The sequence below is a fragment of the Lacerta agilis genome, chromosome 7 (genome assembly GCF_009819535.1).
Source record: "Lacerta agilis isolate rLacAgi1 chromosome 7, rLacAgi1.pri, whole genome shotgun sequence".
Taxonomy (NCBI): Eukaryota; Metazoa; Chordata; class Lepidosauria; order Squamata; family Lacertidae; genus Lacerta; species Lacerta agilis.
The window spans coordinates 32285122-32298995 of record NC_046318.1 but is presented as its reverse complement, the minus strand read 5'-3'; the positions used below and the strand labels follow the sequence as shown (position 1 = coordinate 32298995).

The following is a 13874-nucleotide window of genomic DNA, read 5'->3' as shown; positions in this document are numbered from 1 at the left end:
GTGCTTTTGAAACGGAAATGTTTGTGCGTGATCATTAGGCTATTCTCTCCCTCTGAACTAAGCACAGATTCAGAAAACCAATTAGCATGTGGTGACTCATGTAAACTTAATGCAGGGTGCATTCCTCCATATGACTAGCAGGTCAGCAGTGTTCAGCTGTGCATGTGCTAAGTCCAGTTTTAAAAAATCACCCTCCAATATGACCAGATGCTATATAATAGAAGCTTCCTGCATACTTTAATGACAAGTTGCCAGTGTGTGGTAAATGGTCATCTGCATCCACCAAGAGTCTTACAGCACAATCCTAACTATTAGAATCAAGTAACATTAAATTTGATGATGTGTACTAATCAGTGCATTTAAGATTGCAGCCATTAGTAGCAGTGTTGGAGCAACAGAAGAAAAAACAAAGAGCAAACGAAGTAATATACTTTATTGGATCAGCCAGTGCTACAGATCTGGATGCAAGCTTTCAACTTACACAGAAATCTTCTTTAGGTATTTAATGTTCTTATTTAAAAAAAACCCAAAGCAAATAAAATATGAAATTAAAGGTGATGTTAACCAAGTCATGCTGAATATTTTTTTAAAAAAACATAATTATAATTTTATATAAACATAAATATATATTTATATAAACAGAAAATGGGTTACAAATCTTGTTGAAGGAGCTTATCAAGGAAGCATTTTTTTTTTTTTAAAAAAAGCAAGATGCATGAAAAATGTTCAGCAAGAAAACAGATGCATCTCAGGTGTCATTAAGACCTTGTAATGCAAAAAGAGCAACTATTGCTGTTGAGTTAGGGGTAGTTAAATCTGTCAAAGTGAGCTTAGCACTTTTTGGATTGCATTCCTTGCATTTGTAACCAATTTTGCCCTCTAAATATCTTAGAATTAGCTACCTTTCCATTCCTCCTCATGGTGAATTCTGTGTAACTTGAGAGCTCCCATCGTCCTACACCCACGGAAGTCCTGATAGTGCTCTCATGTCTTTCAAAAGTACCGTGAGATGCAGCCCTGAGATACTAGGTAAAATAAGGTTCAATAAGCACTACATTTTATATATGAAAAGATATACATTCTGGAATGTCAATGTTATGCACTATGTCTGCTAATAGCAAAATGTGCATGCACTTACCTTCTTACAGCAGCATGGTAGTCTAAATCAGATGGTGTGTATAGTATCTGAATATTTCATTCTCACTTCTGTTGCTAATCATTTCTAACAAGTCAGGAGGAGGACATATATTTCACAAGGCTGTACACTATAAGACTGTTCACAAAGTAGTCTGAGAACCCACATGACATTTGTATTTTTCTGTATCTGTTTAGCTTAGTAATTTGCTCTCTGTGGAGCTTTGGGATAGGTCACAAAGCCAAAAGGAGCACAACTTAATATTTCATTGAAATCAGTTAAATTTCCACATCTTTTCCTGTCTTAACCCACGGCACACCAGGCAACATCTCGCGGCACACTAGTGTGCCGCGGAACAGTGGTTGAAAAACACTGTTTTAGTTAACTGAAGATGCCACAGCCACTCTTCCCCCACCTCTCCTGCCTGAGCCACATTAAGCACAGAAATTTCCTGCCAGTGATGCTCTGTTCTCAATGGCACTCATCTTGTGGGCTGAGAGACTAAAGGACCTGTTAAGTATGGAAGTTGTTTTTCCTAAGCCACCACACCGAATCTGAATCACCCTTAATATCATCATAGCTTTTAGCATAAAGTTTTAAACAGAATGTGTTTTATGATCAGGTTCAGACATCAAAACAAACCCAGTAGGCAACTAGCTGCATGCTTAGGAATGGAAGAAGAGCCTCGCAATCAGACTGAAGGGTCATCGACTCGAGGATCCTTTCACACAGTGGTTACAGGCTGCTCACAAGTCGAGGATGCACCATGTTTACAATATCACAAGCCAATGACAAGTGGAATGTGTGCCTGTGGTTGTAGTCAATTAAGACCTCAGAGCAGACATGTTGAAAGTAGGGAGCCTAAGCCAGTTATGTTTATTAACTTTAATGAGTCTCCTCTGAGTAAGTCTAGCATTGAATACTACTCTCTATTTTTAATGATACAAAAAAGATTATTTTTTTAAAAATAATCCAGTGGAAAACAATTTCTTTAGAAATATATGAGAGACAATAGGGCAATCCCCTGCCCTAGTTCTTGTTACTAAGCAACAAGAATTACCAAGGCAACCAGGCTGTCACAGGTGAATGAAAGCTAATATTTAAGAGGAATTGAGTGGTGGGGTGACTCCACAATTGGGAGCTCTTATAAAATGTCAGTGAAGGAACTACCAGACTGGGGAAGAAAGCAAGTGTCATACCACATTGTTTTATCCTTTCCTTTTTTACTTTCACCCCATCCATCTGGCAGTGCCAGAGGCCTACCTGCCAATTTCTTCTGGGAACTGATGCATGAACTTGAAATGCAGCAACAGGCTGCTGCTATCTTGTGGAGTGTCTCCTGACACCAGAAACCTGCAACATTTTCTCCACTGCCAATGTGAAACAGAACTTCTCTGTCAGGTAGACATGTTACAAGGCACAACATGGCTCGCCTTCATTTCAATGGCTTGATTCTGTTCCCTGGCACATACATAGCAACATTTACCACTCCTGCTACAACTCAGAAGGAGCTACAATCTAACACTATGTTTTTCATCACATGGAAGGCCTACAGATTGTGGGGAAGCCTTGTAATGGTTGTATAGAGGAGGGGATTTCAGTGGGTGCAGCTTTTCATACCCTGCCTTTTCCTTCTAAAAGTGTACTGTCTCATACCTCACTTTCTTTGCTACTGTTATCTCCACAGTTCAGAGTTGTTGTTGTTGTTGTTGTTAGTAATAATAATAATAATAATAATAATAATAATAAAGTCTACTGATAGTAAAAATGAGGAAAATCAGCAACATCCTGATAGGAGAAGCTACAATTTCAGGAAGCTTGCAAAAAATAGCTCTGTGTAAAAAAAACCCAACAAATCAAAAACAATATGAGTATATTGTTTCATTGCTGCTTTATATTTTCAAATCACTGTTCTAGAACAATAATTTTGCCTACATGAAATCAGTTATGGGTTATGACCTTTTTGTCTGTTGGTCAGTGACAATTGCTATATAAACATGATATAGCAATTCTATACTATACATCTATGTGGGTATCAGACCCTACATATGTAAAATCTTCCTCTGCCCTTAACTTAATATAGGCATCTGAAAGGCAATTAACATGGGAAACAGAAACAATTTGCATTTGCTTCTTTCATTTTAAGGCATTGTTGATGGATTTTGAACCAGCAGATGGCGTTTCCTAGTTACAATAAATGTACATCTAACAGAAGGGGAAATTTCAACACCTTTTTGCAGGTGATTTCCATACCTATTATTAACAGTGTTCGATTGAGACTGACATACATAAACATACAGTCATCTCGTGTGGCAATCTGCAGATGGGTGGCATGAATTGGATGTGCATACTAACTGGAAAAGTCTTTAGATTCAGTAGTTGAAACAATAATTGCAATGTTAATTGGACAGGATCTCTTTTCTGCCTAGTGGTTCCTTGATGGGACTCTAATCACAAGGTTAGATTCATATCATATTGCTAAATACATGGCCTTGCATGCAGGGGGAATCCAGCCCATTGACTCTGTGAAACACCATTTATAAACTATATAAATAGTACTAATTTAGAATGATCTAGGCAAGAGAGAAGTTTTTGATTTCTTGCAAAACAAGAAAATTGTACTCCCACACTTGTTTGAGTACTGTGAGAAAAAAGTTTGGTATGGGCTTCACAATAGTTATTTAGAGGTGGTGTCAGGTAGCCGACACACAGACACACACACACACACACACACACACACACACACACACACTACATATTCAGGCAGACAGCTATGCCCATTAGTAGTTGAATGGCAAATGTGCATATGTGGACTCCTAGCAGAAGCACTTTCACAACAGCTTTTAGTCCTTCAGAATGTTGTTAATGTGGTACAGGAAGCTGAAACCCCAAATACTTCAGTTAGAGTCACTTGTTTAAGTAGTTCAGCAAGCCCTAAGATCCTAAACAAATGTACATCTTGCAGAAGAAGCCATTTCAATGTGTTTTCCTTTTCCTATCTATTATTAATGGTGTTGTGATTGTGATTAACATACATAAATGCAGTAAGCATAAGGGGGGGGGGAATAAGAAGGACAATAGGAATTGGGATTTTAAAATTTCCAGGTACTTCTGTTACACAGCATGAAGTAAATATACTAAGTGAAAGGTTCTGAAAACTCAACAACAAACGACCTATCATGCTAAGTTTTTTATGAGTCCAGTTCAGTAAGGAATTTTATTTATTTATTAAATTTAGATACCACCTTTATCTTGCAAGGATTTCAAGGTGGTGTCCATGGTTCCCAGCTCCCCTATGTCATTCTCACAGCTACTTGTGAGGTAGCTTAGGCTAAGAGATGGTGACTGGCCCAAGGTCACCCAATGAGCTTCATGGCTGAGTGGGGAATTGAACCCTGCTCTCCTAGGTCCAAGTCCAACACTCCAGCCATGATGCCATGCATGTGGGATGGGTTCAAAATGTGGGAAACGGCTACATTAGTAGCACATCTCCCCATGGACCATTGGCAATTTACAGGGACTTTGAGTGGTCAGCCAAGCAGGATTTGGCAGCCACATAATATGTCCATCACATATCAATGTTTTATCTAAATGTTACCAGTGTGGCATGGAGCCAAGTTACAGATAAGGTAGGTCATTGACTGTCGCCACCTCTTGCAGCAACAGAAAACATTTAAAAACATGCATTGATGTTTTCTACTTATTTTCAAGTTCTGTCTAAAATGTGTGGTTTAAAAGAAGTAAGGTTTGCTTTCCAGCTCATTTGCTTATGAGCTTTCAGTGCAGACCAAAACTCAGTTTTAAAATTCATCCTTCCAAGCAGCTCTGTTTGCACAAACAAATATTAAATGCATTGCTAAAAAAAAGCAACCTGTGTTTTAGACAGCCAAGATTAATTCTGACAATCTTCCAGGTAAATTTACTCAGATGTTGACCTTAGAATCTTTTAAAACACAGCTTCAGTTTAGGTGTCGGGAATTAGCATTCAGGGCAGAGCAGAAGAAAATCATGCCATCATAGAGTTTAATAATTAACAGCAGCCATACCATCATTAGTGCTACTTTCTAAGCCGAAATGTTCCCTCTAACTAGCAGATATATCAACACAGCCTCGGTTACTGTGATCCAAATGTGGAAGTAAAAAAATTTCTTTCAGTGTTTTTCTTCATCCCACTTTGGCCTGGAGAAATGTCTGCAGTATTGGACTTCGATTAGTCACTTATTTAGCATGTTGCAATGGTTGTTTATAGACATATAAAAATCAAAGAAACTGAGAGAGCTGATTCAAAATGTGTTTGTATACAACAAAGTGAAGCCTGATTTACATCATAGCTTAATTAACAGCATGGCTTAATGAAAACATGACCTTATGTATCTTTGTCTTCTTCCTTTTTTTTAACCAACAGAGCAACAACTCTCCTTATTAGAGAGTAAGCAGAATTGTATGATCTAGTGGTAAAAAAAAATCCTGCTCTGCGCAGTCTGTCCATTTGGTGCATATACTTAATAGTTCCCTGGAGTGAGTTCTACATCTTCTTCCTTTATCAATTTGAATGCTATTCAATGTTTGAATGCCCAAATGGCAACTCAAAAAGAGAATCTTTGTGAAAAAAAATACTCCTTGCTTATTGGAAGCTTATTATTTCTCTTGCACAAAGACAAAGAAAAGCTTCCCAGAGAACATTTTGGCAGCTGCAGACTAAAGAGTTAATCCTCTTGCCTATGCTTCCTATGTGCTGATCCATGGTCCACGCAGTGGGAAAATTGCAGGCATCCTTAACTCTCCCAATGAAATTAAAGATGCTAAAATTTGGTTAGAGTTCACTTTAGCGTAGAGCAGGGGTGTGCATTTTTTTTCTATCAAGGGCATTCCCCTGGATACGTGTTGGGTATAAGCTAGCAGTGAGCAAGACCAAAGACAAAAGTGAGTGGGACCTCTCCTTTACTCTCTTTTCTGTTGCCCCCTTCTCTCTCTCCTTCTGATATCCTTTCTTGCTTTCTACCTCTTCCAAAGGGACGGGCTGATTGTTCTTGCTAGAGAGCATAGGAGCCAACTCCCAGTGGCTGAGGTCCCTTTGGCTTCCCCAATAAAATACTTGAGCCCCCCCCCCCCAGTTGATAGGCATTGCCATTCAAATGGTGTGCATGTGCTGTCTTCTGACCGATTATGCAGGGCAGGGCTTACCTGCCCCACCAATATTTTATTCACTTCAGCTTTAAACCTCTGTATTCTTCAAGCACTTTGATAAACAATTCAAGTCACAATACAGTGTGTAAAGATGGTTAGGTTCAGATGTTAATGTTTAAGCTTAAATAATTAGTGCACCACTTAACAGTATGAAAGCTATTTAATAAATGCATTACCAATGTTCAAGCGCAGACAAAGGTCAAATATTGAAACAAAATCATGTCGTGATACAGACTCTAGGAAGCTAGTACCATCAATTATATATTTTACAATGCTACAATTTATACAACAGTTGTACAAAACAGTAGGTATGACATGATTTTCCTAGACACAACAAAGACTTGTAAAAAGAAAAAAAAATCACAATACATAATTTCCTTCAGACTACTAGATAGACACATTGAAATACTCTTAATTAAGTGTGAAAAATACAAGTTATTATTGATGTGGCTAATTTTCCCCATAGGTTTCATATGCAAAACATTTTGTACATATTAAGAGCATGGTGTGGTTCTGACTATCACATCTCAGTTTATCAAGTTGAGATATGTATGAACTTGAGCCTTTTACTCACGCACGGAACCCCATTGCATCACCATGCAAGTCATGATAAAGCCTGGAAATCTCTTAATTAAACCATGATTTAAGATTTTAGATTGTTCCAAAATTGGTAACCATAGTTTCCCAGTTCTGGTGAAATGGTGAACTATGGTTTATTAGAGACTTCCTAGTTAATAGTGGCTTGCTGTAGTGGGGTCCTGTTCTTGAACATAAGGCATCTACATATTTCAGCTTAGAAAGATGAAATCGATTAATGCCTGTAACATTCAGGCATGTTTTCATTCAAATTAGGAGAAACCTATGATTCTTTAAATAAACATACTTTTTTGCTGTTTTGATTCCTGCTCAATTTTATACAAAGCAGACACCTTACACTATTTCACCATTTTCTTTAATGATCAACTATTTCAACTGGTCTCAGAAGCTCGAGACCCATCTCTTGGTTTTATATGCTGGGATGCAGCATTAGAAGCAAAGCTAAACAAAACAAACAAAAACAAACAAAAAGTCCCTCCTGGGTTATAGAACACCTGTAATCCAGGTGTTAACTTTACTAGTGGTTGCTTTTGAGCAGCAGGGGAAAGAAGATGAAATATATTTGTCTGTTTAGACACTGGCATATCAGTGACTCCTGGCTCTATAAAGTCATTGTGAAGATATTGCTTATATCAGGAGTAGCCAATGAGCTACCCTCTAAATGTTCCTCTAAATGTTGTTGAACTCCATTTCCTATGACCCCTGGCCATTAGCCAACTGATGGGAGTTGGAGTCCAACAACATTTTGAAGGCATCTCATTGACTAATCCTGACCTAGATGGTGCTATGTTCATAGAAGGTGCTGAAGGTATTCCTTTCAGAAACTTGATGCAAAATAAATACAAATGAATCTGCAGCTTGAGCAGGGTTTCTCCAGACCAGTGCTTGTGTTGTGGTTTGTTGTGGGTTTTTTTTAATTGAATCACTCCCAGTTCTGTAGACCTTATTATTGCCCATTTTTCTTGTGTCTGATGCCTTATATCTCTCCACCATTGGAGGTTGCCTTCAGTGGAGATTCTTTCCAAGGAAGTGTATGCTCAAGTCATTGCTTTATAGTGTGGTGAATGTTATCTACAGCTTGATTGCAAGGTTTTATGCAGTAGATTATAATATGTCCTTCAGAGGGCTGTATTGACAACCAGATTGACAGCTGTGCCAGTTCAACAACCCCAAATCAGGCTCCCTGGATTCAGTGTTGCAGAAGCATCACACTGACAATCTCTACCTTGGCTATACCAGTGGAAATATTTAGGACCATCACCTGTGTTAGATCAAGGGTTAAAACTGATCAAAGAATTATTTATGGCTAGTTAATACTTGGTAAGGAAACATCAGAAAGTAGGAACCGTGAAGGGAAGAATAGGCGCTATAGCTGGAAATAATATGCAATAGCTTGAAGATGTAATTACAAATTAAAAAACATTCTCAGTCTGATGAGGGAATTGGAACAAACTAGATACAACTTAGGCATAACTGCCTGATGCATCTGTTGAGTGGGTATTTAAGCATGTTCTACCACAATGTGTACTAATTATGACCCTAAACCTGGAAAATACTCACTTAACTGGCTGGTAAATCTACTTCGGCACTAGATCTAATGGATTTCCCCCCTAATATATATTGGGTTTTGCAATTCTGAAAACTGTAATATTTCAGAGTACAGATTGTTATGTTTGAAAACAGACAGGCTTTTAATTAGCTTCCATATAACTGTGCTGGAAAACACCCTTAAGAAGTCCACAATTTGTCCAGTAGTTATTTGCTACGTCATAAAAGGCTGTACTAATTGGGTTATACAACAGGGCTGTGACTGCAAGTTTGTTTTTAATGCTGCAACTACTTGGCTTGTACCAAGAGAAGTACCACCAGAGAGACTCACTTGAAGTCAAGTGTCAAGTTTTGCCTAATTTTAAATGAGAATAATTTTATAAAGCTCTTTTCACAATTCATTTCTGCATATGTATGTGTGCATTGCACATGAACCCACCAAACTGCACTTACAGATAGATAGATGGCACATAGGTACTAACCATGGGAACACAGGTGGCATGTTTTCTACCTCAAAGGAGGTACAATATATCCATACATTCATATTGGTACATTTTATTTTTCTCCCACCCTTTCCTGATGTATCACAAATACCAGAGCAATGGAGAACCTGTCTTTTGAGAGGGTAGGCAGGGGAGGCGAAAACAAGACAGGCATTCTTCTATTTTCCCTTCCTCCTCCTCTCTTTAAACAAAGGGGAGCGTTATTCATGCATGTATTCTTCACCCATGGATGTTAATAAGAAAAGAATATGCCTCCACAAGGAATTCACCATGCTCTCTGCCTGAATGTCAGTGCTTTTTCTTGACAAAAAGATGTTTGTGTTTGCTGCATTCCGACACGAGTGTGGGCAGATCAGATATACGAACCAGCACTAAAGGATGGGGAAAGAAGGCTGGAACAACTCCCTGACCATTACCCCAGCTCCTATTACATAATTAGTTGGAGCTTTGGGAATCCTTACCCTAGGGAGTATATTCTCTAAGTCTGGAAAAAGACCTCTTCCATTATCTCATTACCCTGCATCTTTATAACCCTTTCCATGTAACTAAGTTCTACACTGTTGCATGTTTACCATTTGGGCTTGGTGCACACTCAAAAGCAGGATTATCTGCAGCTACATTCAGTTGATGATAATTCCTGTCTCCGGCAAAGATACCTTTGAGTGTGTGATGAAATATATTTACAGGGTTTAGTTTTTGTGTCTGCCTCAGCTTTTTTTTTTTTTTTAAAAAAAACCCCTTCTCTGGACACTTTCAAAGTGCATCAGTGTTTGTTTTACTATTACACACAATAATTAGCAATCATTATGTTTTTAAATACAGGGGGGGAAAACATATACAGTACCTACATTTCCAGCAACTTTGACATAATAATGAAGTAACAATTCTTATCTGAAACCCATACTATTCAAGACGATTGAATGACACTAATAACTTTATGCTTCCCTTAAAAACACACAGGCACGGCTAGTATTAACAAATATTTGTGGCACTTGCTGAGTTAACTTCCAGCATTGAAAGTCTCCTGGAATGAATTCCCAGGAGATATTGTTCATTACCAGCATTGTTATTTCGGAGAGCACAATGTTGTCACAAAATGGCACAGCCAGTTCTTCACTGACTGGCCAAGATATATGCAAGTCAACATTTAAAAAGCAGTTGTTCTGTTGCAGCTAAATAGTATTTGGAATAATTCATAACCTTTCATTTTTGTTCCATAGGCACTGGACTATGAGTTATGCAGATTTAAATGTACCAATTGTGGCAGTGAAAATCTACAGCAGTGTGCTAGGATCAACAGTACAAAAGATGATTTTTCACATGAGAATGTCTATCTATATGCAACTCCACTCCTAACAGACAAATAGATTTCACAATGATAACTAAATACAGAAATATCCACAATCTGAACCAGATGTAAATCACTTATCACCAAATGCTTGAAATGAATACTTTTGAATCACTTACATTTCAGAACATGTAGTGACTGCTTATTGTAGGTGCTGGTTCATCTCCTAGTGATCTCCTTAGCTATGGGAAATAGTGTCTTCATGCTATACCTGTCAGTTTTGTGACATCACAACATTTCAATTTCAGTTTGAGCCAGATTTGAGCTAGTTGGTCAGCAAGGGCAATACTGTTATGATGCAAACTTCCTTAGAAATCGATCTAAACTGAACTGAAGCCAACTCTACTTGCTTGGCTATTTTTACAATTGCTGCCAACTTTATGTTAAGTGACTTGCCCAGGACTGGAGAGTGAAGCAAATCAATACTTTAATTTAAAAAGGGAGTATGGAATGTCTCACCTATTGGACCAACTACTAGCCCAACTACCAGTATCAGTGACTACTACCAACCAAGATGCTCATGACTTTTTTGATCTGTCTCATGGTCTCTGATCACTGCTAAAGCATTTAAGAACTAGGTGCACTGCAATGGTTTTTTTTATTTAAAAAGTTTTATTAAAATATTCTGAAACGAAAGGGGGAAAAAACTAGAGTCAGGGGGCAAGTGCTTGAGAATGTAAAAAGATACATTTCATTATAGGCAGAGCAAAATCAAGTGTGAACTTTGCCTCAGGGTGGATGGAAGAGAAAAAGCACATCAGCACTTAATGACTTCTCTCTTGCAGCAGCTGAAGCTACCTTATACCCAGTCAGGTCAATGGTTTCTCTGGCTCAATACTGTCTACATAAGGTGGTTGGCACCAGCTCTGCAGAGGTCTTTCCTAGCCATACCTTAGAGATGCTGAGGATTGAACCAGAGACCTTCTAAAGGTAAATGCAAAGCTCTACCACTGACCTTCTGCCCCTTACACTCAGAGAAGTTTTTAACTCTTCAAAAGTATTTGCCAGATCAAAAATGTTACCTATAAAAATACAAAATATAACAGCCAGTAGCCAAATGGTTTAGCAAACACTGCATTGATACATTAACAGCAGTGAAGGAACTGGTTTCCCCGATTCAAATGTGTGTACCATTCTCCTGCTTCATTCCAATTCTCATCTGTTGAACAGTACACAATTATATGTGTGCATTGGCAGTGCATTTGCTACTGACATCCCCCAAACTAGCTGAAAAGTATTTTCCTTTATTAAGGCAGCACTTCTATACATTTTGCCTAGACATGCACAGATTTGCACTGCGAACCTTCAAACATTCACCCATGAAAAAGCACAAGTTAATACAGATGTGGTCCGATCTTGTCACAATTCCCGCGTTCTGTTTTGTTTCTCTCATCAGAAAAGAAACAAAAGGCATTAGGGTTTGCGAGCTGTCCCCTGGTTTCACAAAGCTTCGTGTTAGTCTCACAACACAGCCTGGGGTTACAAATGCCATCAAGAGTCATAAACAGACATGAAGCCAACAGACGTTAAACTAAAGTCAGTGTCTATAAAGCTATCACAGAGTTGCTGTAAACAATTGTCTTTCTGTGACTCCTTTCCAGTCAGATTTTGAGAAACATTGCAAGGTAAATATCACTGATGGGGAGGAAAAAAATTCAAAAGAACACCAAGCCTTTTCCCACCATATACACGGAAGGTACTACTTACAACCAATTAACAACAAATCTCCCCAAGGGAGCCTCAGAGCATCACATCCAGATGTAAAATAATCCCAGCATTAGATTAGTAGAGGATTAGGGGTAATTAGAAGTTCAGGTCAATTTAAAAGGGGATTGTTTGTAGTAACATTCTCTAATGCATTATTTCTAAAATTGTCATAGCAGCCAATTATCACATTAGAAATGGATAAACACAATTCTGAAGGCTAAGTCAACTGTTGCTCTATGGAGGTTATTGCATTCTCTTGAGTTTCCTCCCACCCATCCTTTTACAATTCTTGACTTTATTGCAGCTATTCTGTTCTCCTTTCCTCTGAGCTCACCTTGCCCCTCCGGGGATAATGTTTGTCACCTCCAAAGAATCTGCCCAGTGAGTCAAGTAGACCCGGTTCCCTGTATCTTCTGGGGGATCCATGTCTAGCATGGTCTATTGTACTTGCAGTTGCAAGTTTGGATCCATGCCGGAAAGAGGAGCGTTTCTGTGAAGCCATCAAATCCGAGTTCTCAGAAGCTGCTGCACTGTCCTCCTGAATGGTCTGTAGCTCATCTGATTCAGAGGGCCGGTCTTTGAAGGTGTTGTCTTCTCTCCCTGGGGCATCTCGGGAAAAGAGGCGGACCAAATGGGGACGACCAGTCGTGTCAGCTGGGTTGGCCTCCTTCCAGGCATTCTTTGGGTCTGCTGCGCCCTTGGAGTCTGTCACCGCTGTGCTCTTAGAGGAGGTCCCATTGTTCTGGTTCACATCTGCCTCTCCTGCAAACAACAAGGATGAGATATGAATGCAGGCCTGTGAAAAACAGAAAGCCGGAACAATGCAGCTTTCTTCCCCTTGCCTTGGGTTTGCTGCTTCACACAAAGTCCATAGATTATGTGCAGTTGCAAGAGAACTGCGTTCTACCAGCTCCAGTACAGATATATTAATTTTTATCAGAATTAATATAGCGGGAAGGAAGTGTTGTCAGGCTGGTGCATGCCTATTTTATTTACTGAAACCTGTATTTGGAAGAAAGGCAAAGGTCTTTAGTTGTTAACAACACAGGACACCCTTTTGCTATGCATGTTTTTGCAGGAGAGCATCAGAACGAATTTGTAATGACTGATAACCTAACATTTAGGCTATACAAGCATAAGTGTAAATGTATCCTCTAAACAGCTCTGTTAGGTTCTAGACCATGATAATCCTACAAAACTATCTGGGAAAATCTACACTGGCTGACTAGTCATTTCTGAGTCCTATTTATGGTGCTGGTGCTTTAAAGTCCCAAATGGATCCAAATACTAGGCTGCCCAGGTCTTAAGATCCTCTTGAGAGATCCTGCTTCAAGTACCCTCTTTAGCAGAGATATGCTAAGTGTTCACACAGGGCCTTTTCTGTGGTGGCACCATGACTTTGGAATACCCTCACTGGTACTGACACTGCAAGTCTGCTATTTGCTCTGGCATTTTAGGTTGCAGTTTTTTTTCCAGGTGAGGAGATTTTTTATTTTTAGTTTTGCTTTTTGTCATTTATTATACTTACCTGTTGCTTTAAAATTGTATTTATATCTGGTTATTCAAACATTTGTACAGGCCCTAGAGTCTTCTGATGAAGGACATTTTAAATGAGCAAATGTGTATCTTCACTATCCAGCCTAACTTACTGTTTCTGCTGATGCCAGGTGCAATGATGCGAAATAATTACATGGACAGATTTCATTTGGGTGTGAGTCTTATTAGCAAATCTACTCTGGCATAAATATAAAATAAATTTTCACTACCATCATTGTAAATGCTAACAATGATTCTCAATTTTCCAAGTGCCAGACCTATGTAGCCAACATGACGTTATTCACACATATGA

At 38.8% G+C, this 13874-nt stretch overlaps 1 protein-coding gene across 2 annotated transcripts in view; it reads right to left on the bottom strand.

Moving 5' to 3' along the window:
• The window catches only part of MBP (myelin basic protein), a 96233-nt gene that overhangs the window by 10814 nt on the left and 71545 nt on the right, over nt 1-13874 (bottom strand). For both annotated transcript variants that reach the window (XM_033154775.1, XM_033154774.1), the window contains one exon: nt 12360-12787. In XM_033154775.1, coding sequence (XP_033010666.1) covers nt 12360-12787 — 428 coding nt within the window. The remainder of the gene's footprint in view (nt 1-12359; nt 12788-13874) is intronic.